This window comes from Colias eurytheme, chromosome 25, assembly GCF_061535395.1.
Source record: "Colias eurytheme isolate Ceu_HAF_F1 chromosome 25, ilColEury1 Martin Lab GWU primary, whole genome shotgun sequence".
In the NCBI taxonomy this organism is placed as follows: Eukaryota; Metazoa; Arthropoda; class Insecta; order Lepidoptera; family Pieridae; genus Colias; species Colias eurytheme.
Window position 1 is genome coordinate 2,300,947 of NC_143004.1, and position 26,578 is coordinate 2,327,524.

The window sequence follows — 26,578 nt, forward strand, 5'->3', positions numbered from 1 at the left end:
GAACTGTGCGGCTGGTAATAGGTGGAACAATTCCTCAGAGCACTCCCCATAGTAGATTCTGTACAGTATACAAAGAGACGCAACGTCTCTTCGCACTGACAGAGGATCGAGCCTATCGGAAAGCCTACGGTCATCGACAATTCGAGCTACTCGACGTTGGATGCGGTCAAGAGGAAGGAGTTGATACTGTGGGGCTCCGGCCCAGAGATGAGAACAGTCTTGAGATTGTATAATAATTTTTATTATTTCATGTTCACAAGCTTGTCTTGAAGTAAAATGACAGGCGCACACAATTTATAATTAACTAGCGGTCCGCCCTGGCTTCGGCCGTGGTACATGTTTACGTTTTCTCTCCTTAGGTTGTTCAACGAATATTATAAAAAAAAATAATTAACGAAATCGGTTCGACCGTTCTCGAGTTTTGCGCTTAGTAGCACATTTGGCGATTCATTTTCTATAAATATTATTTTAAGTTGTCTAAGATATTATTATAATTTAGCAGTTCTTAAAAAGAAAATATACAAAAATCACTTACGTACAAAAATATATTTGAAACGTAGGTATAAAATAATTTATTGAATAAATCGTGTTTAAAAACCGTTAAAATCTGCATTTCGTGTAATAATTCTTTGTTTCTATGTTACTGTTACATTATACAATACTATCTCGTTTTTTATTGACAAACGAAATGATTCAATAAACATTTAATTTTGATTAAACTTGTTATGTACCTACATATTAACACGCCTTAATTATTAGAGGATGCATTGGGCCACCCAAGAAGGACTTGTACTTGATAGCGTTTGCGACATCGCGCACACCTGCGACTCCAGAGAGTGTTGCGGCAATCACCACCACCGCGACGCTGCAGCTGCCCCGCCGAGGACGACGAGCACTCTTGGTTCCTACATTGAACGGGAGGGACGTAGTTTTTTTACAATAAATTATTAATAAGTAAATTTCGGTTTTTTTTGCGCCTTCGCGGGTCGGTCTATATAATTAACTTATCAGTATGATGCATGACCCTTGCAATCAATTTTGGTTATGAAAAATAATTAATTAGGTATAATTACTTAGAGAAGTTTGGTTGCAGTTGTAATTCCTTATTCTATATTTTCTTCTCTATTTCCTTTTCAATTCTTTGTTTGAGCTATTTCATATTTATAACTAGCTGCGCTCCGCGGTTTCACCCGCGTGGCTCCGCTCCTGTTGGTCTTATCGTGATGATAATAATAAATTATATAGTCTATAGCCTTCCTCGATGAAAGGGCTATCTAACACCGAAATAATTTTTCAAATCGGACCAGTAGTTCCTGAGACTAGCGCGTTCAAACAAACAAACAAACTTCAGTTTTATAATATTAGTATATATATATGAAGTTAGTTTGGAATTTAAGTTTTTGGATTCATGTACAAAATGTGTAGAGTTACCTATTTAGTTAATTAGCAAATTTTATGTATAATAATATAATCTATACTAATATTATAAAGCTGAAGAGTTTGTTTGTTTGAACGCGCTAATCTCGGAAACTACTGGTCCGATTTGAAAAATTATTTCGGTATTAGATAGCCCATTTATCGAGGAAGGTTATATTAATTTATAGGCTATATATTATCATCTCGCTAAGACCAACAGGAGCGGAGCAATGTGGGTAAAACCGCGGACACAGAATATATAATAGTCTAGATATCATGGAATTTAAAAAACAATAACGATTGTTTTAAAGAAGACTCGTAAGGACAGTAACATTTCACATAATTCCATAATTTATATTTTACATTTTTTGGTTTCACTGAAAATTGAACCCAATACCTCTTGTAGAATGTAGATGTATCTACCATTAACCACTGTACTATATAGATAGTACAATATGCAAGATTGTAAACTGCTCTACTCAAATAATCATAACTTGACCGGCTTACGAGAAGATAAAATGTATAATAATATTCATTTAATTATTACTTTGTTTATAATAAAATGCAGTGCGGTAGTGTTGATTGTAAAACCCCGTTATTACCAAATGGAACGAAAAATAGGTAAAGTTTTAAGTTTTTTAACTGTTTCCTTATTTAAGACCATGTGTTATAGAAAATAGCGTGTATGCCGAGCACACGTGTCAGAAGTAAAACTTCTTGGCAAGATTCAAAAATATCAAAATCATTGAAGGTATTGCCATCAACGCGCTTAAAGAAGTTTGACTTCAAAAAAATTTGAAAAATTAATGTCTCATAACTAACTATACTAACTACATTAGTAGTTAGGACCGTCCAGTTTTTTCTTTCTTTTTCCTTGTTTGCGATAGTTTATGTGATCTTTCTTATCGGACAACATAATATCATTGATAGATTTAAATGTATGCCAGTTATGATCTCTGATAAATGAGCAAATATAGATAATAAAAACTGGTCCATACTCGCGATTTCATCTGTACATAAATTTATATGTAAGTCCTTCAAGAGTGTGGGAAAAGCGAGTCTTATCGCGAATGGTGATCTCTTCCAGGCAACCTGCTAATTATAGGTGTACATTATAATATTTTATAGTAGCGTGAAGTAATGAAGGTAATATAATTATGAAGTATTTGTAGGTACCTACTTAAAATATAATATATTCCATAAATTCAGCAAACAGGAAATTATTTTTAAATAACCCATTTATTTTAATAAATATTACAAAAACATTTTCAAAGTAGTGCCAGCAATTTTGAAATCACTACAACCGACCTTACATACATATTTTTTTATTATAAACAATGATAAAGAAGTAGGTATGAAACACGCGAAAATAGACATTTAATACACACATACTATAATAATAGTTGGTGTTCTGTTCTACTAAAAACCAGTGTTTCTTAAATTGTGTTTTTTTTACTGTTTTTTTTTACAAATTTTATTTAAAAAATGATCGAGTTTAACATGAATCGTATTCGAAAACCTAACAACATGAAAAGGTTTCCTAAGAGTTATTTCTTCTTTCAATTACGGTATGTTATTTGTTTAAGTGTTTGAAATTAAATAAAAGTTTTAAAATTATACACCACGTGTTGGCATTGAAATATTATTCATTGTTATTTTATTCCTTAATTAAGTTTGATTCTTTTGTATTTGTAGTCCATTAACTTATGTAAGTATTAAAATCTCATTTCAGTGGGAATTGATTAAGTTATATTTGAAACTATACGTAGGTATCATGTCATATAATTAAGTAGGTACCTAGCAACATATTTTGAATCAACATTTACTCTTTTATGGCAGACTAGCTTTCCGCCTGCGGCTTCGCCCGCGTTTGCAAAGGAAAACCCGCATTGTTCCCGTTCCCGTGGGATTTCCGGGATAAAACTTAGCCTATGTTACTCGTGGATAATGTAGCTTTCGAATGGTGAAAGAATTTTTAAAATCGGTCCAGTAGTTTATGAGCCTATTCATTACAATCAAACAAACAAACAAACAAACAAACAAAGTTTTCCTCTTTATAATATTAGTGTAGAAGTAGCAAAGGGGCAGGTAGGCCACCTGACGTTAAAATATGGTTGTGACCATTTACATAATATGTATAATATGTATAAAAAAATAGAATTAAAATTGTTTGACATTGTGTGTGAGTTCAAAATACAAGAGCAAATGGCATGCATTATCAGTTATTATATAATTGAACTGGGAATTACGATTCTAGGATGCTTTAATTCTATCTAGAGTGGGCGTCTAAGACATTGTTAGGCGAGGTCCTGGTTGTTTATGAATAAGTTTGTCTGTTTGTTTATTTTTTTAAACATAGAGTATATGATTGTTGTGGTTATTTCGGTAATATAAAGAAAAATTTTCTTTGCTTGTTTTACGTAAAATATGATAAAAAAACTTGTAAATATAAATCAGGAAGAAATAAACGTTCAATAGTTGATGTTTGCTTCACATTTCTCAATATAAACATCTTTTCTTTAAACTCGTGAACAAATTTTCTTCACATTTTCACTTGCAAAATATAAACAAACTAGCTTTCCGCCTGCGGCCTCGTCCGCGTTTTCAAAGAAAAACCCGCATAGTTCCCGTTCCCGTGGGATTTCCGGGATAAAACCTAGCCTATGTTGCTCAGTGCAGATGTAGCTTTCTAATGGTGAAAGAATTTTTGAAATCGGTCCATTAGTTTATGCGTGAAAACCATACATTTACAAACCTTTCCTCTTTATAATATCTATTAGTATAGATAAAAATAGCTGTTAGAAATAAAACTATATAATATGTGGGTACCTATTTGTTTGGAATCCCAAATAGATTATTATTTTAATAAGTAGGTATTAATTTAATAATTATGATATTATTATATAATTGAATATTATTAAGTATATTTCGTAGTTCCAATAATAAACAAGCGTATGGAATTGATAACCTATTTTGTTGTTTTGTATTAACTATGTACATATTATAAGTAATATTAATAATACTAGCGTTCCGCCCGCATAGTTCCCGTTCCGGGATTTCCGGGATAAACCTATCCTATGTGTTAATCCCAGTTACCCTCTATATGTGTGCTAAATTTCATTGAATTGGATAGGATAGGATAGGATTAAATAAAGATTGGATAGACACTTCTTGCCAGATTTACGCGCTTCTTTCCCACCGGGTCAAATGTATACATGGGTCGTATTTTCAAAATCGTATCTAAGATTTCTATCCCTGCGATAATGTAGATATTTTTAACTAAAGTACATACTATTATGAATCGTTATATACGTTTATATATTATTATGAATGCTTGGGTGACTTCAAAACAACGTTACGTATCAATCTAGTGCTCAATTTAGACTATTTTCCTAGAATACATGATTTAAACTCAGTTTTAGAACATAATTGATTGTATAAGAAATAGACGTGTGCTGGTAAATGATTCATATGTCCAGTTTGTTTATTTTTTGTTGATTCAATGACAAAAAATCTTCAAAACTTGGCTTATTATTTGTAAATTCTATCGTTTTCCTATAAGTATAATATAATAAAATGAGCGAAATCTGTATCACATTTTTGCATTAAAACTAAAAAATCTCTAGATATCTCTACAAACATACAGTAAGTAATGTTACACGTCGCCTGGCATAACGCAAAATCTATACAAATATTATAAAGAGGAAAGGTTTGATTTTTTGTTTGTTTGTTTGTTTGTATGAATTGAATAGGCTCCGAAACTACTTGGCAGATTTGAAAAATTCTTTCACTGTTGGAAAGCTACATCATTTCTGAGTGACATAGGCTAGGTTTTATCCCGGAAATCCCACGGGAACGGGAACTATGCGGGTTTTTTTTTGAAAACGCGGGCGAAGCCGCAGGCGGAAAGCTAGTAACCAATATTCTATTGAAAATACTGTTAAATTGTTTTTAATCGTACAATCACGTAAGTAATTTCAAGTAAACTGTCACGAAATTAAATGTGCTTCAATTAACGTTCAGTTAATGTCAATACTGTTAAATTATAATATGCTGCTGTGAAAGTGGATAATTTGTAAAACAAAATTTTAACCAATTAATAAAATAAACACTCCCAATTATTCTTCTATATGAAATGAATACCAAGTAGGTAATATTGCCAGTAATGTAGATAATAATTATATCTATTAATATAAAAATTAAAATCATGTAAACTTGTTTATGAGCAATTTAAAAATCAAATTAATATATGTATATAGTTATGTACTATGTATGCAAAGTTTTACGAGAAACCATCGTCTATTGTAGAATATTGCAACCATTTATGAGCATTGTCATGCTTGAAGATAATGTTTAATAATTAAATTTTAAATATACATAATATTGTGTTTTACATGTTTTAAAAAGGAATCCCTTTTCGGCGGGATATATTTTCCATTTATATATAAAACGAAAACGCAAAGCTGACTGATCTATATTCATTCTATATTCTACCGTTTATCAAAGCACAGCTCAAACTATGGGACTTTTCGGCTGCTATTAGCACAATTTAAAAAATAAAACTCACAAACGGAACACTTTGAAAATGTCCAATTCTCTCAACTATCCGCAACATAAAACACTGTACGTGAGGCTTTGAGAACAATACGAAGAAAGATATCGACAAGAGTGGTTACAAGACGTGCGTTAATACAAATAGTGGTCAGTGTCGTAATTGGCAGGTATGTGGAGAATTGTACCCTATTTATATAGTGTTAGGGTATAAATTGTATTGACTGTATTAGGTAGGGCTGGAAATTATTTGTAATGACATAAAAAAATAATTACTGCGATCTCGGTATTTCGGGATAGCGATACAGCGGCTATTTTTCGATACAGCGTGTTTTTGAGACGATCAATAACCAGTGAAGTCATTTCGCTAGGTATTAAATCTGTGCCTCCAGTGAATAAGGGAATAACTCAAAAACAGCATTTTTCAGGAGAGACAAAAAACTATATATCAATACTAAATCTTTATTAATTCAAAATTTTAAGCTTTTATGTGTAAAATATGATGTTAGACTATATTTTTACATATGAACACATATTGTAACACACCCATAAATATAGTTTTTTCGTGTTTTTTTGTAGTTGTGGCCTTATGAACGAGTACTTCATGGAATAACTCAATGTATTCACATAATTTTTTTTTTACTCTTTGCAATATAACGACTTATGCCCTTACGCACTATGTTCATAATCGCACAACACGACTTATATTATTGCCAGTTTTGGTTTTATAGAAATGATGTGACTTATTATGCTTGAAATTTGTGTACTTTATGACTCAATTGAGGCATTTTAGTGGAAAAACTATGCACGTAGCTTGAAAAACTAATGAAATCAACGGGTTTTTTATCGTTATTAGATAATAAAAACAAAACAACATTTAGGTATTTATGCATTTAACCCTAGAAGTCCAATCTACGTAAATTTGACGTATGAACTCTTCTATATTTACCATCGAATCGCTGCAAAATCCAGAATTGCAGCGAGTTTATTAGCCGTTGAGACCTATCAGTAGGTACATAGTTGGCTCATCCAGGTAAATTCCGTCATTTGCTTGTAAAGAGGATGTTGTGCGTCATTTTGACGTATAATTGAGCTTTTCGTAACTTTTAAAATTGTTTCAAATTTTTATTTTGTGATTTATTTGAATAATTTTTTTCCAAGTCACGTTTCACATGATATCTATAGTATTATAATATGTACTATAGATTGAGTATAAAATGGGATCCAGACAACTTTTATACTAGGACGAAAAACCTTCAATTTTATTTTATTATTGTGCTCCGCTGGATTTGGACTTCAAGCAAGGGGATTGGGTGGCTGAAGATGTTGTCCGGAGTAAAACCGAATATGTTATGGGGTTTTGTTACCCATGTATAATGAAAGTCGTAGATTGTAAAATAAACCTTTAATCGATCTTTCAATAATACAGTACTATGTCGTTAATGCTATACAATGTTTCACCAGTCACCACAATGAGTCTAGCCTGTACAGGTTAGCAGGAGACAATCATTGAGTATTGGTATTAAATACGTATCAACTGCGTATTGCGTTTTGCGTATTAACTATTGTCCTAGTGAAAATTAATCGTCGAATCAATTTAAAATTCGACCAAGTGCGTTCCGTTTCGGAACGCCACAGATAATAAAATATAGATAATAAAAGTGGCAACGCCACAATGTCATGGTGGTATACATTGAGGATACAAGCACTATAAAGAGATAAGAGAAGCCCGAAAACCATATTCCTGTATGTTCAGTTAATACAGGAAAAGTTATAGGTGGTCAGTGGCGATATTTTACGGCATGATATAGAATTTTAACAATTTCTATATCATATAATATCAAAATAATGTAGATAAATAAAGAAAATACAATGAGCCGCAAAGATTTTATGAAAAAATTAAGCACAGATTTGCCTTGGATGCAAATACGACTTGTGGCACACACTTTGAAGAGACTCTACGTGACAATAGCCCAATTTTTTCAAAATATGTGGTACCAGAGTATCCATAAAATGTTTACGAAAATGCAGGACCAAAGAAGTATCGATATTGCGGATTTTTTTCCTATAAAAAAGGCAAATTACCAAAGCACAGTGGCTAAAACGCTATATGCGGAGAAAACAATATTCATAAGTGTCAAGACTGGTTATAAATACTTTTTTTTTATGCGACTATTATAGACTATAGTATTATTGTCTTGATTATTGTAGTTAGATAATTTTTTAAAAAAAGATTAAAAACGAGTTATTTTTAAAAACTTACCCAATTATAAGAAGAAAATATAAGTTTAACATTTTTGTTGGCTTTTTTTTAGATGATTCAATTATCGTTCAGTATTTATATAAACAAAGAGTATAATATCATTAAATGTACTTAATGTGTTAACTGTATTTTTAATATCTATTGCAAGAAATAGTTAATTTCCATAGAAATATATTAGTATCCCAAGTTAACTGATAAATACCTTTTTTAAAAAATATAAAGATTTGTTGTTGCAGATTTATTGAAAAAAAAAACGATTTAAAAATAATAAGGAATAGTGTGTGTTGTTTCCGTGCAGTATTCAATTAATAGACCAATAGCAACACGGCATTAATGCCAAACTGTCTCATGGCGTCACTTGAACCAATGACACTAAAAGAGTTGTTCCTTTATGCTCATGTTAGAAAAATGACACAAATGCGTTTATACTAAAATAGTGTAAGGACTGATGGAACAAAATGAATTAAGTCTTTATTCAAAAAGTATAACTACACATACGTCTTTGTGTTCGTGGGTGCTTTTGACTCGAGACGAATAGTTCCTTTGCGATTGCCTAAAATGATGGATAAGGTAACTTATACCGTTAATCACACCCTACTTATACCGTTTGGGTCATTCGAAAAAATGGGTTAGGACGCAGCTAGAGATATGACCTTTTGATATGTTGTGTATTTTGACGAGCTGAATCCAATGGTGCAATAAAAACCAAAGGGAATAACTCGTCTTACTCCCTTATTCACTGGAGGCACAGAAATATTTTCAGGATATAACAATTTGTTAATTATGTGGCACATTTATATCTACCTACCTAAGTATATATAGTTTTTATAACAAGTCGTTATATTTTTCTTAACTTTAAACGATTTCAAGAAACAAAAGAAAAATAACTTATCATAAACAATAATATTGTTTATGATTAATAAATTTTATAGGTATATAAAACTGTTGTGTGTTACCAGACCAGAAAAATGCAAAGTAGAGGGTATTTTACAAAAATATTAATTATAACTACTCACATTTCTGGTCATAATCTTTTATGAACAGCGCGAGAACATATACGGTTTGAGAACGAATGTTGTTTTTCTTTTTCTTTTATTTTAAATGTCAGTGAATATAGTGAAAAAAATATAATGAAAGTGTAACAAAAACAATACAGTTTTTTATATTTAGATCTTGGATCTGTGAAAGGAAAATATGGTCACATTAAGGTAATAATACATTTCATATTGAAAATTGAAAATGAAAATGAAAAACTATTTATAAATAATAGTGAATCATTTTCTACATGTGACATTAGGTACTAAAACAAATTTTACTCATTTAAGACACTAATGTAACTCATACTATAAGTAATTAAAAACTGCACTGTAATTAAAATAGTTAATCACGAGTGTAAGAAACAAATATAAAAATACCTAAATGAAGAATTTGTACATGGAAATAAAATGAAAAAAAATTTGTACATGGGATAAAAAGTAGCCTATGTCCTTTCTCGGGTATCAAAATATCTCCATACCAAATTTCATGAAAATTGGTTCAGTAGTTTATGCGTGATTGAGTAACAGACAGACAGAGTTACTTTCGCATTTAACTATTTAACTATTACATTAACAGCAGTAAGGGCCAAGTTCAATCTATTGTCATTTATTGCATCAAATAGAGAGCACTTTAAGTGATCACAATGGCTTGTTTAATGCCATTATCTTTTAACTAGAGTCATCCGATATACGGCCTACTCCTTTTGGGGTTCCGTATTCCAAACAGAATATATTATACCAATACACGCGATTAGATCCGCATAATATATTCAAATGCCTAACTATAAAATATAGAGATATTTATAATCCTATTATAATATTATAAATGTGAAAGTTTGTATGGATGTTTGTTACTCTTTCACGCAAAAACTGCTGTACCGATTACAATGAATTTTAGCACACATATAGAGGGTAACTTGGATTAACACAAAGGATAGGTTTTATCCCGGAAATCCCACGGGAACGGGAACTATGTGGGTTTATCTTTGAAAATGCGGGCGAAGCCGCGGGCGGAAAGCTAGTCTATACTAATATTATAAAGCTGAACAGTTTGTTTGTAACGCGCTTATATCGGGAACTACTGGTCTGATTTGAAAAATTCTTTCGGTGTTAGATAGCTCATTTATCGAGGAAAGCTCTATAGCTTTCTTCGATAAATAATACTGCTATGTATATGTGTATCCTATGGTATACATATATCATTACTCTACCACCAACAGGAGTGAAGCCACGGGGGTGAAACCGCGCGGAGTAGCTAGTTGTAAATAAAAGGTGACCTAAACCACTTAATAATGAGCTGATTGGATTTAAATAACGTTGGTTTTTCTGATTTGCTCCGAGTTAAAAATAACTTATATGATTTTGTTTTTTTTTTTATTTATCCCAGGGTGAACGTCTAATTATTTTAAAAAATATGGTAAATTCAGTTGAAACTATAATCAAACAAAATAGAAAAAAACAAATACGGAACCTTCCGTATGTGACCGAAACACGCTTGACCATTATATAAACTATTGCTTATGACCTGTTATGACTAACGACAAATTACGTGACAAATGAATAGTAGAAGTCTTTGCATCCGTATCGCCTTCGCGTCGCTTTACAATTACTTTACTCTATACTTAATATTATAAAGCTGAAGAGTTTGTTTGTTTGTTTGATCTCGCTAATCTCAGGAACCACTGGTCCGATTTGAAAAATTCTTTCGTTGTTAGATAGCCCATTTATCGAGGAAGGCTTACATAATATCATCACGCCAAGACCATCAGGAACGGATCAGTGCGGGTAGAACCGCGGGGAACAACTATTCACTCATAAATTAAATACTTAAAATAAATTTAAATTCAATATAGGTACATAGTTACTAATTGAAACGATTACGAGTCGAAATTATCTTCAAATTAATTAAAAGCATTGAAAAAATTCTACACATCTTCTATATATAAAATCCTTGTGATATATTATGTTGTGTTGGTATCTCGCTCCTCCGTAACGGCTAGATTGATTTCTATAAAATTTTGTCTACCTATAAACATTTGGTAAAAAATAGAAATTATTTTAAATTTCCTATATGATTGTTAAATATAAATTTGTATAAAATATGAACTTTAAATGTTTTTAATCTCCGCTTTCTAGTGTGTAATTGATTTTACTGCATTGTAAATAATAGCGTGATAAGGATTTGTTTTTAAAAAATGTGTTTTTCTATTTCAGATTTAACTTAGGTATGAAAAGACTGAGTCTCTTCGGTGATGGGAGTAAAATAAATCAAATAATATGTGCTGTTTTGAGTAAGTATTTTTTTATATATTTTTATAATAGGTATATTCGATTATGTCTCGCTTTCATTATTGTTACGGATAAATGTGTATTGAATTTAGGGCCGATTTTTCAATCCATGGTTAAAACTTATCCGTCCAATTATTACACGATAATATTGAAATGTCACGTAAACTGTCAAATACGGGCAATTAGAATACGTTTTTAAATGGTAGTTTTATACATTATTCGTCGAATAAGTTTTAACCAAGGATTGAAAAATCAGGCCTAAGAAAAAGAATAGCTGATAAAGTATTTTTATACTGCGTAATTCTTCTTCTTCTTCTTCTTCTTTGTTTATGGCCTTCCCAATCCCATAGAGGACGGATTCTGCCAATGTCAAGTGCTGCGTAATTCGATATAATGCACCTAATTAAGTTATTTTTAATTATGTGTCAATGATATCATTATAGTGATAGTAAAAACATTTTTAAAATTAATTTAACTTACTTCTATCCCACTCGAAAACGTTATTATCGAATTAATTTATCGAATTAGTCTAACTATTGACCGCCTCCTTGGTGCAGTAGTTGACGCGTGATAGAACCGAGGGCTCCTGGGTTCGATTCCCGGTGGAGACGAAGAAAAAAAATGTCTCGGTCTGGCAGGACACAGAAGGCTGATCACCTACTTGTCCCTAAAGAATATCGATCAGTGAAACAGATGTATAATGCATCTTCCCCTTACCCCATGGGACATGGGACTTCACTATTGATACATGTAGTCTTATTAATTCACTAGAAGATATAACATTAACAAATGAATAAAATTTTTTCAGTTTGTCTGCCCATTTTCACCTACGGAACGTGTATAGGATGGATGTCGCCGATGACCTTACTTCTGCAGTCAAATGAATCGCCTAAAGGAGTACCTCTTACTGATGGAGAGGTAAATATTGAGTTGATACTCGGCGAAGTTTTTGGATTAAAAATCCAAAATTAATAACATTAGTTTAGATAAAGCAGTACATTATCTGTGTTTTAGTTATTAGTATTCCACATTTAGTAATAACTAACGGTGCCCCGCGGTTTAACCCGCAGCTCTCCGCTCCTGTTGGTTTTAGCGTGATGATATATAAGCCTATACCTTCCTCAATAAACGGACTATCTAACACCGAAAGAATTTTTCAAATCGGACCAGTCGTTACTCAGATTAGCGCGTTCAAACAAACAAACTGTTCAGCTTTATAACATTAAAATATATAGTAGGTAATAAAAGATAGATTTCGTATAGCATTTTTCCTTCAGTTTGTCATATTCACGATTTATTGACTCCCTCTTCCCTGTAGTTGTTGAAAATTCTATCCCCGAAATACGTGAAAAAATTGAAACGAACGAAAAATATATTCATGTATATTTAAACACGTGAAAAACTGCATTTTAATCACTAATGTATAGCTTTAATCAATACCATTTCATGTAATGAGAAATATCGTTTAAATTCTAATCAACGCTTACAAGAAAATGTTCAATTTCAAGTTTTTTATAATATAGGTACTAGTATTGTAAAGTCATACGAGTTAATTAATAATTATTTCATCTAGAATTTTTTTATGAGCGTGAATATTTCCTAGATAGTTTTTAGTTTTTGAAATGATTGTATTATCTATACATATGTATAATAAATCTGTAGAAGGGTCAATTCTGTACATTGAAAATATTGAAAAAATAAACAGCAGGGGGTGTTACTGGATGGTCGCGGAAAAATTCCAACAAATACCCGCGACCCCATCATCATTAAAGCGGCTCGACGGAACACAGTGGGGTTTTAGTCGGTAAGAATCCGACATAACCCACGGCTCCTTGCCCGGGGGCCGTGGGTATCTTTGGAAGATTTCCCCACTATAAAAAAGGGGGTGTTACTGGATCGATACCAAACCCAAATATGTGATTAAAAAAAATTTTGTCTGTCTGTCTGTCGGTCTGTATGTGAAGACATCACGTCAAAACTAACGGTTCGATTTCGACGAAACTTGGTATAATTATACATTATTATCCTGGGCGTAAAATAGGATACTTTTTATCCTGGAAAAATACGTAGAAAAAAAATTAATCTTAATTTTTCAGTTTTATCTATAGACGTTGTTCTGTAGAACAGCGAACACGTTGCGTATTATTATAGGCCTAGCAGTATTTGGGTCCAATAGATATTTATAAGATGTCATTGTCAGAGTTATTCAAAACTAGTGGTCCGCCCCGGCTTCGCCCGTGGTACATAATATTTCGCAATAAAAGGTAGCCTATGTCCTTTCTCGGGTATCAAAATATCTCCATACCAAATTTCATGCAAATTGGTTCAGTAGTTTAGGCGTGATTGAGTAACAGACAGACAGACAGACAGAGTTACTTTCGCATTTATAATATTAGTAAGGATGGAGAAATAAACCATCCACGCGAAGACCGACATCCGCGCGGACGGAGTCGCGGGCGGAAGCTAGTTAGGAATATAATATAAGATCATCAGTTGCGCGCGGGCGCGTGTTATCGTTGGACGCGTCGACCTATTTAATAATCATTATTATAGTTCGATTCTTAACGCGACCGTCACGAGCGACGCGCTTGCTTCGACTAATCATGTGCATTCTTATTCCTATTAATAATAAATTCAATTATGGATAGCGTTGTTAATGAAGAATATTCGCGTGCTGAAGGAGATGTGACAGAGAGTAGTGAGATGAGGGGAAACGAGTTTATTGAGAGTGAGTTGACGAGAGAATCTGGAATTTTAAGTGGTGATGTGGATCAGGAGCGACCTCCAAAAAGAGGTCGGGAATTAAACTCTGAAGAGATTTGGACTACGGTAACAAGAAAGTCGAAGAGATTTGGTCGTGCGGATGTAATAAATGACACGGAGATAATACCGGAAGACAAAATAGAGGTTTGCTTGACATGTACAGAGAAGCTGCCGAAACAATTTGGGCTAGCAAAAATACTAAAATCAGAGAATGTGCAAAATGTAATACGAGTTAAATACATAAATTCGTACAAAGTCTTGGTCCAATTTAATAATGAGGAAAGTGCGGAACATTTTGTTACGTCCAAAACTTTTAACGAGAACGGGTATAAGTGCTATAAGACGTTAGAAACAAATCAATCGTACGGAGTCATAAACAATGTTGACTTAGAATTGAGTGAAGAAGAAATTATGAAGGGCCTTTCATGCACAAGTGCGGTTATATTATCGGCGAAAAGATTGAAGCGTAAAAACACAAACGACGGACGATGGGAAATAAGTGAATCAGTCAGATTATCATTTAAGGGTGCCTCCTTGCCGGCATATGTATATGTTTATGACACTAGATCACGCGTTACCCCTTTTACTTTCCCCGTCACACAATGCTCACGCTGTTGGCGCTTTGGCCACACAATAAAAATGTGCACGTCTTTCAGAACAATATGTCCAAAATGTTCCGGGTATCACGCTAACTGTACAACTACCAAATTTATTTGCAATAATTGTAATGGAAGACACATGGCTATGGCTAAAATATGCCCTGTTTTTAGAAAAGAGAAAAAAGTCAGGGAACTGATGACTGAATTTAATTGTACTTACAAGCGTGCACTTACTTTATATGTGGTTCCATCACCTATTGATTTGGACTCAGAAGAGGACTCACCAATAATTGCAAATGAGTCAGGCATTTGCACTTCAAGTATACCCGAAACGGGAACCGTATCACAGGGAGGGTCAGAAATACCCACGTATGCTAGCATAACAAAAAGAACTCCGAAAAGATCCGTAAAAAAGACCAAAATTCCTAAACGCACATATGAAGAAAGAATGGTTGAGGATGTACTTGAACAAGTTTCCGAGGCGAGTGAGAATGAGAGCAAATTGGAAGAGAATACAGATCGAAATTCCAAGTCAAAATCTGAACAAATATCTTGGCGAATTCTTCTTAAAAAATTAAAGGATAAAATTTTTGAAGCTAAAGAAGGGACATGGTTTGAGAAGATTAAGGACTGTTTAAGTATATTTCTTGATGGAGTTTTCACTTTATTCATGCAGTATATCGGAGATATTTCTTGTTGTAATCTTATTAAACAGTTATGGAATCCAGCAGCTCACGGATCTCAATAAGTGTCCTTCAGTGGAATGCACAGAGCATTCGTCATAAAGTAAAAGAATTTGAGAGCTTGCTAACTCAAGAAAAGATTCACATAGCAATATTAAGTGAAACTTGGCTGATCCCAAACAGCTCATTCCGTATAAGTGGATACAACATATTCAGATTGGACCGGGCTGACGGTTATGGAGGGGTCGCAATTCTTACGCACAATTCTATTAAATCACAGTTATGCAGTACACAGCTACATAACACCCAGATAGAAATGATTCACGTTAAAGTTTTAAATTGTAAAAATCTCGAAAATATTTTTTCTATTTATTGCCCTCCAAATGTTAGAACTTCAACTAGTGATTGGGATCAAATTTTTTCTTTAGGTAACCGAAAAACCCTTATTGCTGGTGACTTAAATGGACATCACACAAATTGGTCAACTAAGTCTGATGTTAGAGGTAACCAATTATTTGACTCATTAATAGAAAATAACTATATATATCTAAATGATGGTTCCCATACTAGAATCAAACTGGTTAATGGTTCAGCACAAAAGTCTTCTCCTGATGTTTCTTTTCTCTCTGCGGACGTAGCATTTGATTTTAGTTGGTCAGTTTTAAATGAGAGCCTAGGAAGTGATCACCTTATGATTAAAATTAAAACAGAGATCGAGAGGGTTAGCAGTTGTAAAGCTCGACGAAACTTTAAGCTGGCCGACTGGAATAAATACCGTAATTATATTGAGGAGTCACTTGTTAATTTTGGTCTTGATGACAATCATCAATCTGCTTATGATGATTTTATAAATATTATAAATAGAGCAGCCCAGTTATCAATTCCCTGTAAAAAGATTTTCCAGGATCCAATTCATCATCGAAAATTCACCCCTAAACCATGCTGGAATCAGGAAATTTCAAGGGCCATAGCGGAGCGTCGTAAAGCATTAGGAGCATTTAGAAGAAATCCTACACCGGACAATCTTACGTTTTTACAAGCTAAGATTAGTTTGGCACAAAGACTGATTCGCGATTGCAATACTAAATCATTTAGGCGGTTTTGCGATAGTATTGATGAAGTAACAAGTGCCGGTGAAATGTGGTCCAAGATTAAATGGATTAAAGGTTATAAAGCGTCGAGAGATATTTTAACTCGTGAGAAAGCCGACGCTCTGCTATGCTCCTTAGCACCTGATTACGTTACACCTACGGTTCCTGATTTTGGTGGGAATAATCCTGAGTTGTCACTGCCGGTTTCGTTACAGGAATTGAAAAATTCAATCAAGATATCAGATACAGCGCCTGGAATGGATGACATATCGTATTCTATGATAAGTCACCTGCCAGAATCTGCTCAGAAAATACTAGTCATATTATTTAATAGATTTTTAAATGATAAATTTGTTCCGAATCAGTGGAGAGACGTCAAAGTAGTTCCTGTACCGAAACCTGGCGTACAAAATAGTCAATCCTCGGATAAAAGACCCATAGCCTTAATCTCCTGCCTGTGTAAAATTTTGCATACGATTATAAACCGTCGTCTAGAATGGTATTTCGAGAAATCTCTTAAATTTCCAGAAGAGATGGTAGGTTTCAGAAGATCGCGTTCTTGTATTGATAACTTGACTAGATTGGTTTCACGGATTCAGAGTGGTTTTTCTAAGGGAATTTTAACGGTAGCGTGTTTTTTGGATATAAATAGTGCTTACAATAATGTATGTCTAGTAAGTTTAATAAAGGCACTACAAAAACATAAAGTGGGGTCATTGATTTCTGGTTATCTTTGGGAGATGTTACATCTAAGGCGGCTATCGATCGAAATTGGATCAGAATCTATCACTCGTACAGCTGGAGTTGGATTGCCACAGGGTGACCCTCTCTCCCCGTTACTATTCAATGTCGCCACCATGGATATCTGTAATAGCCTTCGTAATGTATTTGTATCGCAATACGCAGACGATTTTGTTATCTATGCTAGCCACAAAAATATTAATGTATTAGCTCAATTAGTTCAAACGGCCTTGGATACATTCTGCACAATAATATCTAGTATTGGTTTAGAAGTTTCTCAAAGAAAGACTAAATTTTGTGTTTTTTCAAGGAGTCAGTGTAGGAACAGTAATTATAATAATATTATTTTAAAAATTAATAATCAGGAGATAAGCCAAGTAGACAGCGTTAAGTACCTAGGTTTGTGGCTAGACAAAAGACTAAAATGGGGCCGACATATAAATGAAACTCAGGAGAAGACTCTTAAATTTCTGAATATTTTTAAAGTTTTGGCAGGTGCGAAGTGGGGGGTCCACCCGAAACACCTTAGACGTCTTTATTTATCGATTGTAAGAAGCAGACTAGATTATTGTAGTTTCCTGTATGATAATAGTATTAAAAGCCATTTGTATAAACTAACTAAAATTCAAAACCAGGCAATGAGGGTTATCGGAGGGTTTGTTAGAAGTACGCCAATTCACGTAATGGAAAGTGAACTGTGTATACAGCCACTGGAAATACGTAGAAAATATCTAGCTGCTAAATTTTACTTGAAATCAAGATCTATTGAAAATAATCCCACGTACAAGGTTTTAGAGGATTTGGATTCCCTTTGTTTAAACTCTTATTGGCGACGTAAAAAAATTCCGCTGTTAATAGAAACTCACCGTAAATTTTGCAATAATCCCGTAGCTTCAAACTCACTTTTAGACTATTTCTCATTAGACAAATGGATGAATTACTTTGATATTTCTGGGAATATCTGTGTTGTTATTGAAGGTTTGAATATGAGTAAAAGCAAACTATGTAAGGCTAATATTAAAAGCATATGTTCAGAATATTTATTTAAAAATTATAATACATGTTATAAGTTGTTTACAGATGGTTCAAAGGATGAAAATGGATGTGGATCAGCTTTTTATGACCCACAAAAAAATACACGCCTTGCGTTAAAGATAAATGCTAATTTATCTGTTATGCACTGTGAGTTAGTTGCGATTTTGGAAGCGTTGTCTTATATTATGTCAACGGTGGATTGCAATAACCTTGTCATTTTATCTGACTCAAAAAGTGCTTTGTTACACTTGGCTCGGCTACCTTCGAGAGGTCGAGGGTTTCCGATAGCCTACACTATTCTAGACACCATCTGTAAACTTCAATCCCAAAATAAAACCTTAGTTATCCAGTGGATTCCTTCACACGTAGGCATCCCGGGCAATGAGGAGGCTGACACTGTGGCTAGGCAGGCAATTAGTGACGGAGTATTATTTAATAGTCTACCGGTTTATTCCGAAGTACTTTCCTGTGCAAAAAAAATGTGTCGTAATTTATGGCATGAATATTTTAATGAGCGCTCACTCACAAAAGGTATTTGGTATAGGACGATTCAGTGTCAGCCTCCTACATCGCCCTGGTTCGATTCTGATAAATGTAATAGGAAAAATTCTGTTATTTTGATGAGACTTCGTTCCGGGCACATCCCGTCAAATAAGTTTAAATTTCTGTTAAAGCTAAGTACATCTCCTAATTGCCAAGAATGTGATGTCATTGATGATGTTACACATATTTTGACGGAATGTGTTCGGAATGAGGCCTTACGATCTCAATTGATGTACAATATTAATATAGATAGTGATTTAAATCTGGGATGGTGTAACAGCATCTTGGCTTTTCCTCTTTCTCGAGAAGCAAAGATGCTGATAAAACTATATTTGGGTGGTAGTAATTAATTTTTATTATGTATGCTAATATCTTGCTAATATCGTGTTATTTGCTTTTACGGGGGTGACATTGTCAACTGTTGACAAAACCCCTTTTAAATAAAGTAAGAATAAAAAAAAAAAAATAATATAAGATACGCTCCTCAGTTGCAGTAGGAACTCATTGTTTCTCTTATGAATAAGAGAACTCATTGTTTCTCTTATTCATAAGAGAAACAATGAGTTGATAAATGAGTTAGTTTAATTACTTATAATTATTGTATGATAGTAATTATAAATAAGTAATTATTAACACAATTTATGGCAAAAGATGCAGGTTCGAATCCTGCCTCGTGATCGTTTTTTTTTACTATATTATAATTCAAATAATCAACCCCTAAACATGTTTAGTTGATGAATTCTCTGTACTAAAGGGTCTTTTTAAATTTAAATGATTTCTTCTAAAATCAACCAATAATATAATCAGAGTAAATTAATGATAGATAAAATAATGATATTTTCATATTAATTATCTAGTCTTTTTTTTGTAATATTTTTTACACTGCGTTATCAATATGCATATTTTCAATATACAGTGATTACTAACAACAATAAATACATTACTGATATGAAATAGCAGTTTATTTTTCACAATGCGGTCGTAAAATACAAGAAAGTATTATGTTGTACGTAGACAAGATAATAATAACATAGTTAACATGCTATTTACACTAAGTATTACATTATTTAATTATTTATTAGTGAAGAATGCAAGTGGAATAATTTAAAGTGCCAATTTGATGGTCTTTGAGTAAAATATTAATGATAAAAAATTATATTATTGTTTCTAGGATATCTAGGCTTCACCCACATTCTGTCTGAAGTATTGAGAAATTTCATTAAAATTGTTTCAGTAGTTCAGGCGTGAAAACTTTACAGACGCACACAAACAGGGATATTTTTTAAATTTCTTACAAGCCGCTTTTTTCACTGCTCAGATTAACGCGGAACGAAACAAAGCAACAAAATGTTATCAATCAGGATAATGTAGCAACTAGTAAAATATTTTGAAAATCACTACTTTCATAGCTCATTTTACACAAACAAACAAAATCTCTTTATCTATCTTAAAGTTTCATTTTTGTTAAATATTTCAGATATCCTGGATGGCATCACTACCATATCTTTCCTGTGTGCCAGCTACATACCTCATGGCGTATTTAGGAGACCGGCTGGGAAGGAAAACCACCCTGCTATTCATGTCTTTGGCTGGGGCAGTAAGTATATATTGATCTTCATATATATATAAGTACTTATATTGTGATGCTGAAGATATTGTTTGGTTGAACGGGCTTATCTCAGGAACTACCTACTGATTCGAATTGAAATATGACGTGTACTGTTTAGACTGCCCGTCTATTTATCGAGTAAGGATGAAAACATGGTACCTAACTATACAAAATATTGCAGACATTCCTTAAAAAGTAGATAGAGAATGTTGCGTGTGCTTTCATTTCCTTGATAAATGTACTATGCAACCTAAAATATTTTTTAAAATCAAATTAAGCGCATTTTACTAAAGAAATAAAGAAATTAACGTTTTTGCTAAAGGTCTGCCACACTTTTGTCCTTTTCTGTGTTTTATATTCCTTATTCTTTTTATTATATCTGTTGTTGGCTTTTGGCAAAATAAATTATTCTTTCTTTCTTTCTTTCTTTTAATTTTATCGTATAAGTAATGATAAAGGGGTTTGAAACTTTTTGTATGGACGCTGGCATATCGACCCGCCGCGATTTTGATTTTTTTTCAAAATCGCGGCGCACGATTAAAGTGGTATGTATGGATAGAAGACACATAGACGAACAAAAAATGTCGTATAACATAGTACCCTAAAGCGTCACATTACCGAGATATTTGGAGGTAAATATTCACTTATGAGTACAACGACAAACACTTAAAATTGACTTATTAGTTATTACGTGTTTATATGCATAATATTATCTCCAAATAATCACTCCCAGGTAGATTATTATTTATTAATTATTATTATTACAGGAAGAAAGTAGGTATTATTATTAGGCATTTACATACTATGTTTAGTAGGTAGTAGTTTATGTAATGTATGTATGTTTTTATGTAATGAATGTACCTACTTTCTTCCAATAAACTGTTAATAATAATAATCTAATTGTCGTTGTACTCATAAGTGAATATTTACCTCCAAATATCTCGGTAATGTGACGCTTTAGGGTACTATGTTATTAGCACAGACTAATAATAATATACTACGTATACAATTATTAGACATTTTTTGTTCGTCTATGTGTCCTCTATCCATACATACAACTTAAATCGTGCGCCGCGATTTTGAAAAAAAATCTAAATCGCGGCGGGTTGATATGCCAGAAAGTTTCAATGCCCTTTGAAAATACGTTACCATGATCGAAATTCGCTAAAAAATCTCACAAATCACATACAAATCACTATATTTTGTCGTTTTAATTAAACGTTCTAGAACCTTCCAGAACTTATTTAGATGATGTTTAGATGTAACTGTTTCAGGCAATCTGGCTACTCAAGCTATGTTCCATGAACATCTGGGTGTTCATAATCGCACGGACTCTGGTTGGAATTATCATGGCCGGGTCGTGTGTCACTTGTCCGACTTATATAAAGGAGATTAGTGAGGACAGTATACGAGGAGCTTTGGGATGCTGGGTAAGTTCTTTGAATATTGTGGTCATAATTTTAAAGCAGCGTCACTGAATATCACGGTTTCATTTACGGTCTCATTTTTTGTTACTAACATGTGCTGTTTTTTGGATTATTTAGGCAAACAGATGCTCGAATAAATGCTTTAAACATAAAGTTACAGTATCGATAAAATGTAGCGCCTGCTGAAAAAGAGATATAATACGTATATTGAACTAACAATTTATTTAATTCCAATATATTCAGAACTAGCTTTCCGCGGCTTCGCCCGCGTTTTCAAAGAAAAACCTGTTCCCGTAGGATTTCCGGGATAAAACCTACCCTATGTCCTTTCTCGGGTATCAAAATATCTCTATACCAAATTTCATGCAAATTGGTTCAGTAGTTAAGGCGTGATTGAGTAACTGACAGACAGACAGACAGAGTTACTTTCGCATTTATAATATTAGTATGGATTTCGTTGCTTATAACAATTGAGCATTTATTGATGACTTGCAATTTCTTTAATTCCAAAATACTCGATTAAATAGCATAGTATTAACATAGTACTTATAATATTTTCTGTGGTATTGTTATTATTTTATATACATTTCAGGGAGCACTTTTTGCAGGCACAGGCAGTCTATTCGCCTATATTATTGGCGACCTTTTAAACTACACTACAATCTTATGGGTGTTCTTATCAATACCTGTTATACATTTTGTGGTCTTCCTTGCGATGCCGGAGTCGCCCTCGTATCTTGTGAAGAAAGGAAAAGTTGAGGTATGAAATATCAACTAAAATACTATCTATCTATGTTTAAATATTGTGATGTGATGATGATGTACAACATTTATTATCAATTTATAGGAAGCAGCCTCTGCACTAGCTTGGCTCAGATGTAGAAATTCCATGGACACGGTGATACATGAAGAAATAGAGGTTATTACGAAAGAACAGAGAAAGGACGAGGAGAATAAACAATTCATGTTGAAAAGCATACGTAAGATTATTATTTAATGTATTTCTAAATAAATTTATGCATCGTTAAGTTGTTTTTTATAGTTGGCTGAAACACGCAAATTGCGGAGTAAAGGCATTGAATATTCTATGAGTTTTCTCAAATTTCCTACTTTCTGGGCAACATTTTTCTTTATGAAATCCATTACATTATAAAACTTGAAAAGAAAGAAGAATGAAAACAGTAATCGCTCTTCACTATTTTAATAGAATTCAGTATTATTTAAGTTATCTTGTTTTTTATCTTGCTTCAAATTAAAGTTATACCACACCCCGGACACTCCATACAAAATGATCGTTTTGACAGTCACACTGTAGAGACTGCAAATGTGTGTGTTAACGCTTTATGGTTGGCACATTTGTGACTAGCGTAAAAAAAAATTCGCGTTTTTCTGATGAAATACATCCGTAAACAGCACAATATCTAACCATTTTCTACGAAAAACGATAATCACAAATCAAAAATAATAAAATTACTTTAAGTCAATTTGATTAATGTTGTCAATCTTCGTTGCGTATCGTCACATCGTCCTTGCAGAAAAATATGGCCCATTTTATGTCTGATCGCGCGGGGGTGAGGTAAGTTTAATTTTGGCGGGAGGCGAAGAGTGTCCGTTCTGTAGCGTTTAGCTACTATTATGTATTCTGTGGTTATACCACACCCCGGACACTCCATACAAAATTATCGTTTTGACAGTCACACTGTAGAGACTGCAAATGTGTGTGTTAACGCTTTATGGTTGGCACATTTTTGACTAGCGTAAAAAAAAATTCGCGTTTTTCTGATGAAATACATCCGTAAACAGCACAATATCTAACCATTTTCTACGAAAAACGATAATCACAAATCCAAAATAATAAAATTACTTTAAGTCAATTTGATTAATGTTGTCAATCTTCGTTGCGTATCGTCCCTGTAGAAAAATATGGACCATTTTTAGACTGATCGTGCGGGTTGAGGTAAGTGTTTAATTTTGGCGGGAGGCGGAGAGTGTCCGTTCTGTTGCGCTTAGCTACTATTAGAAAGAAAGAAGAAAGAAAGAAAGAAATTTATTGTCATAACGATAACGATATGCCACACAGTATAACAATAAAAAAACACATAAAAAAAAACTTAAAAACTAATTGACCCTTAATTTGTATAATATTTTTACATAAAAAAAAGAACGGAGAAGATAGGGCAAATCAGCATACTGCGCGGCTCGTTGGTTGCTGACAAAAGGGTATTATGACGTATTCTGTGGTTATACACAGATCAATAAATAGATAGTACGTAATAATAACATTATAATATTAATATTTCAGTAACAGACAAAATTCTCTCCAAGGCGTTCCAAATAGCCCTGGTCGCTGCTCTCTCCAGGGAAGTCTGTGGTGCGGTACCAGTCCTGAACTTCGCTGGAGACATCTTCAATCTGGCGTCCAAAGAGGATACGGGTCTGGTGCTAAGCCCTAACCAGCAGGCTATGATGCTGGGGGTCGTGCAGCTGAGTGGGTCGCTGCTTGCGTCGAGTGTCGTGGAGAGGTGTGGGAGAAAGGTCTGTATGTATAGCTGATAAACTTTAAACTAAAAGCCTAGCCGTGTCTGACGTATGCAGCTAACTTGTTGCATATATATTAAAACGGTGAAAATTTATTTTGATTTTACCAGCATATCACAGAAACAACTGATGAAATAAAAAAAAATATTTTGTATAAGTAGTTCATTTATCGAAGAATATACATGACATATAAAACATTTTATGATAAATAGAGAATTTAGGCAAACGTTGCCAGAATGGAATATTTAGAAGCTTTCAGATTTAATAAGTTTCACTACAAAAAACGTTTCAAGCACAAGCTATTTTCAGCTTATTCATAGCAATTATTAAAAGCAGTAAGGTAAGGTAGATAAACAACTATAATAATTAAAACTTACATTATCAACTATTGAACACTTAACCATTCAATTACTTTATAACCACATTACCACCTACTCCTTCTTACACTAATATCTTATCTTCCAGAAACTCATGATCATCACCTGCCTCGCATCCGGCCTTAGCATGTGTCTCCTCGCCACGTGGTTCCTCATCACCGACCTGAACATCACCACCTCCGCCTGGATCCCTGTCATCACCCTGTGTTTGTGCATCTTCTGTGATGCAGCTGGACTTATGCCTATATCTGTGGTGATCACGGGTGAAATATTCTCTTATAAGGTGAGTTTTGTGGAGATATTATGTGTGGCTTTGGTTGTGTTATTATTTATTTCAATTTGTTTTTAAAATGTATATTGTATTTACATTTTCAAATTTTGGTATAGAATTTTACTGTGACGTTAGCAATTTCTATGAATATTGCTATGATAGATAGATAGTATATAGCTGTGATAGTCCAGGATTAGATACTAAATTGAAATTTTGCAAGCTAAAAAATGCGTTGCCGGTGCATTCGGTGCATTTTCCGCTTTTCTTATATAAATGGTTTCAAGCTATATTATAGGAATCGTTCACTAACGTAATTCGCAATTTTTAGAAACCGCACGATCAACGACAAAATAAATAATAGGTGATACAAACCTTAGAATTTTACGTATTCCAAGTAGTTACATTTATCAACCGTAAGATAACCGTAATCATATTCTTCTTTACAGTACCGTGGATCAGTTTTAGCAACAACAATGGCGATCGCTTCCATAGCTGACTTCTTCCAATTACTCTTCTTCAAGCCGCTAGCAAAGTCAATAGGAGTCTATGCAGCATTTTACTTCTTCGGCACTATGTGTCTATTAACAGCATTATATGTTATATTTAGCGTTCCCGAAACAAGAAATAGAAGTTTAGAAGAGATTTATAATGATTTACGACCAAAGAAAGAGAGGATAGTGGGAAAGAAAGATGTAGAATAATTCTGTATATTTAAGTAATATTATTGAAACAGTTTAAGTTTGTTGAATGTGATATAACAAATACATAGTAAAAATTGACTGTGATTGTTTGAAGAATGTTCCTATACAGTAATTAGCATAAGTATTTTAATATTGTGCATTTACTAATTGGAGGCTAGCGTTTATTATAAAATGTAAATTATTATTTTGATACTATCGGAATTATGTACCTATAATATCAAATAAGTAAGTGTTTATGAATAAAAAATATAAGTGTTTAAGGTGTCACTCACTAATACTTTAAGAAATGACATTGGAAGTTGCATCAAAATCGATCCAGCCCTTAGATTAATTAAAAAAATCATACATTTATTTAAAATTCAAGATGTTACCAACAGGCACATTTATTTTATTTTATCGAAATAGATATGAAAAATAGGCCATATAGTATTATTAAACATTGAATATTTTGACGTAATTTCCTTAAAAAAGTAATTAAAATGTATCAATATGTTTGCAATGAAGTAAAGAGGCTTATAATTAATTTTATTACAACGACTGATTACATAAATTCTTTAACTAAAATAAAATACAATTTAAAAAAATATGTGTAAACCTTTACCGCTCTGAAGTTGTTCTTAAATAATCAGTCTATCCTTCTCTAA

At 33.2% G+C, this 26,578-nt stretch overlaps 2 protein-coding genes across 2 annotated transcripts in view; both read left to right on the forward strand.

The window, feature by feature from the left end:
• Positions 1–26,578, forward strand: part of LOC149897470 (serine protease inhibitor dipetalogastin) — a 211,886-nt gene that overhangs the window by 110,737 nt on the left and 74,571 nt on the right. The gene's annotated exons all lie outside the window — the stretch shown is intronic.
• Positions 1,979–26,053, forward strand: LOC149897477 (facilitated trehalose transporter Tret1-like). The gene is made up of 10 exons (XM_090116144.1): positions 1,979–2,037; positions 11,482–11,558; positions 12,365–12,474; positions 20,489–20,608; positions 21,895–22,050; positions 22,640–22,807; positions 22,895–23,027; positions 24,350–24,582; positions 25,051–25,245; positions 25,680–26,053. The coding sequence occupies exons 1-10, from the start codon at positions 1,979–1,981 to the stop codon at positions 25,932–25,934; spliced, it is 1,506 nt and encodes a 501-aa protein (XP_089972270.1). The 3' UTR covers positions 25,935–26,053.

Coding starts and splice junctions, on each gene's coding strand:
- LOC149897477 (XM_090116144.1), top strand. CDS start 1,979: ATGCAGTGCGGTAGTGTTGATTGTAAAACCCCGTTATTACCAAATGGA. Junction 12,475..20,488: donor TACCTCTTACTGATGGAGAG/GTAAATATTGAG, acceptor TAAATATTTCAG/ATATCCTGGATGGCATCACT. Junction 23,028..24,349: donor ATTCATGTTGAAAAGCATAC/GTAAGATTATTA, acceptor TTAATATTTCAG/TAACAGACAAAATTCTCTCC.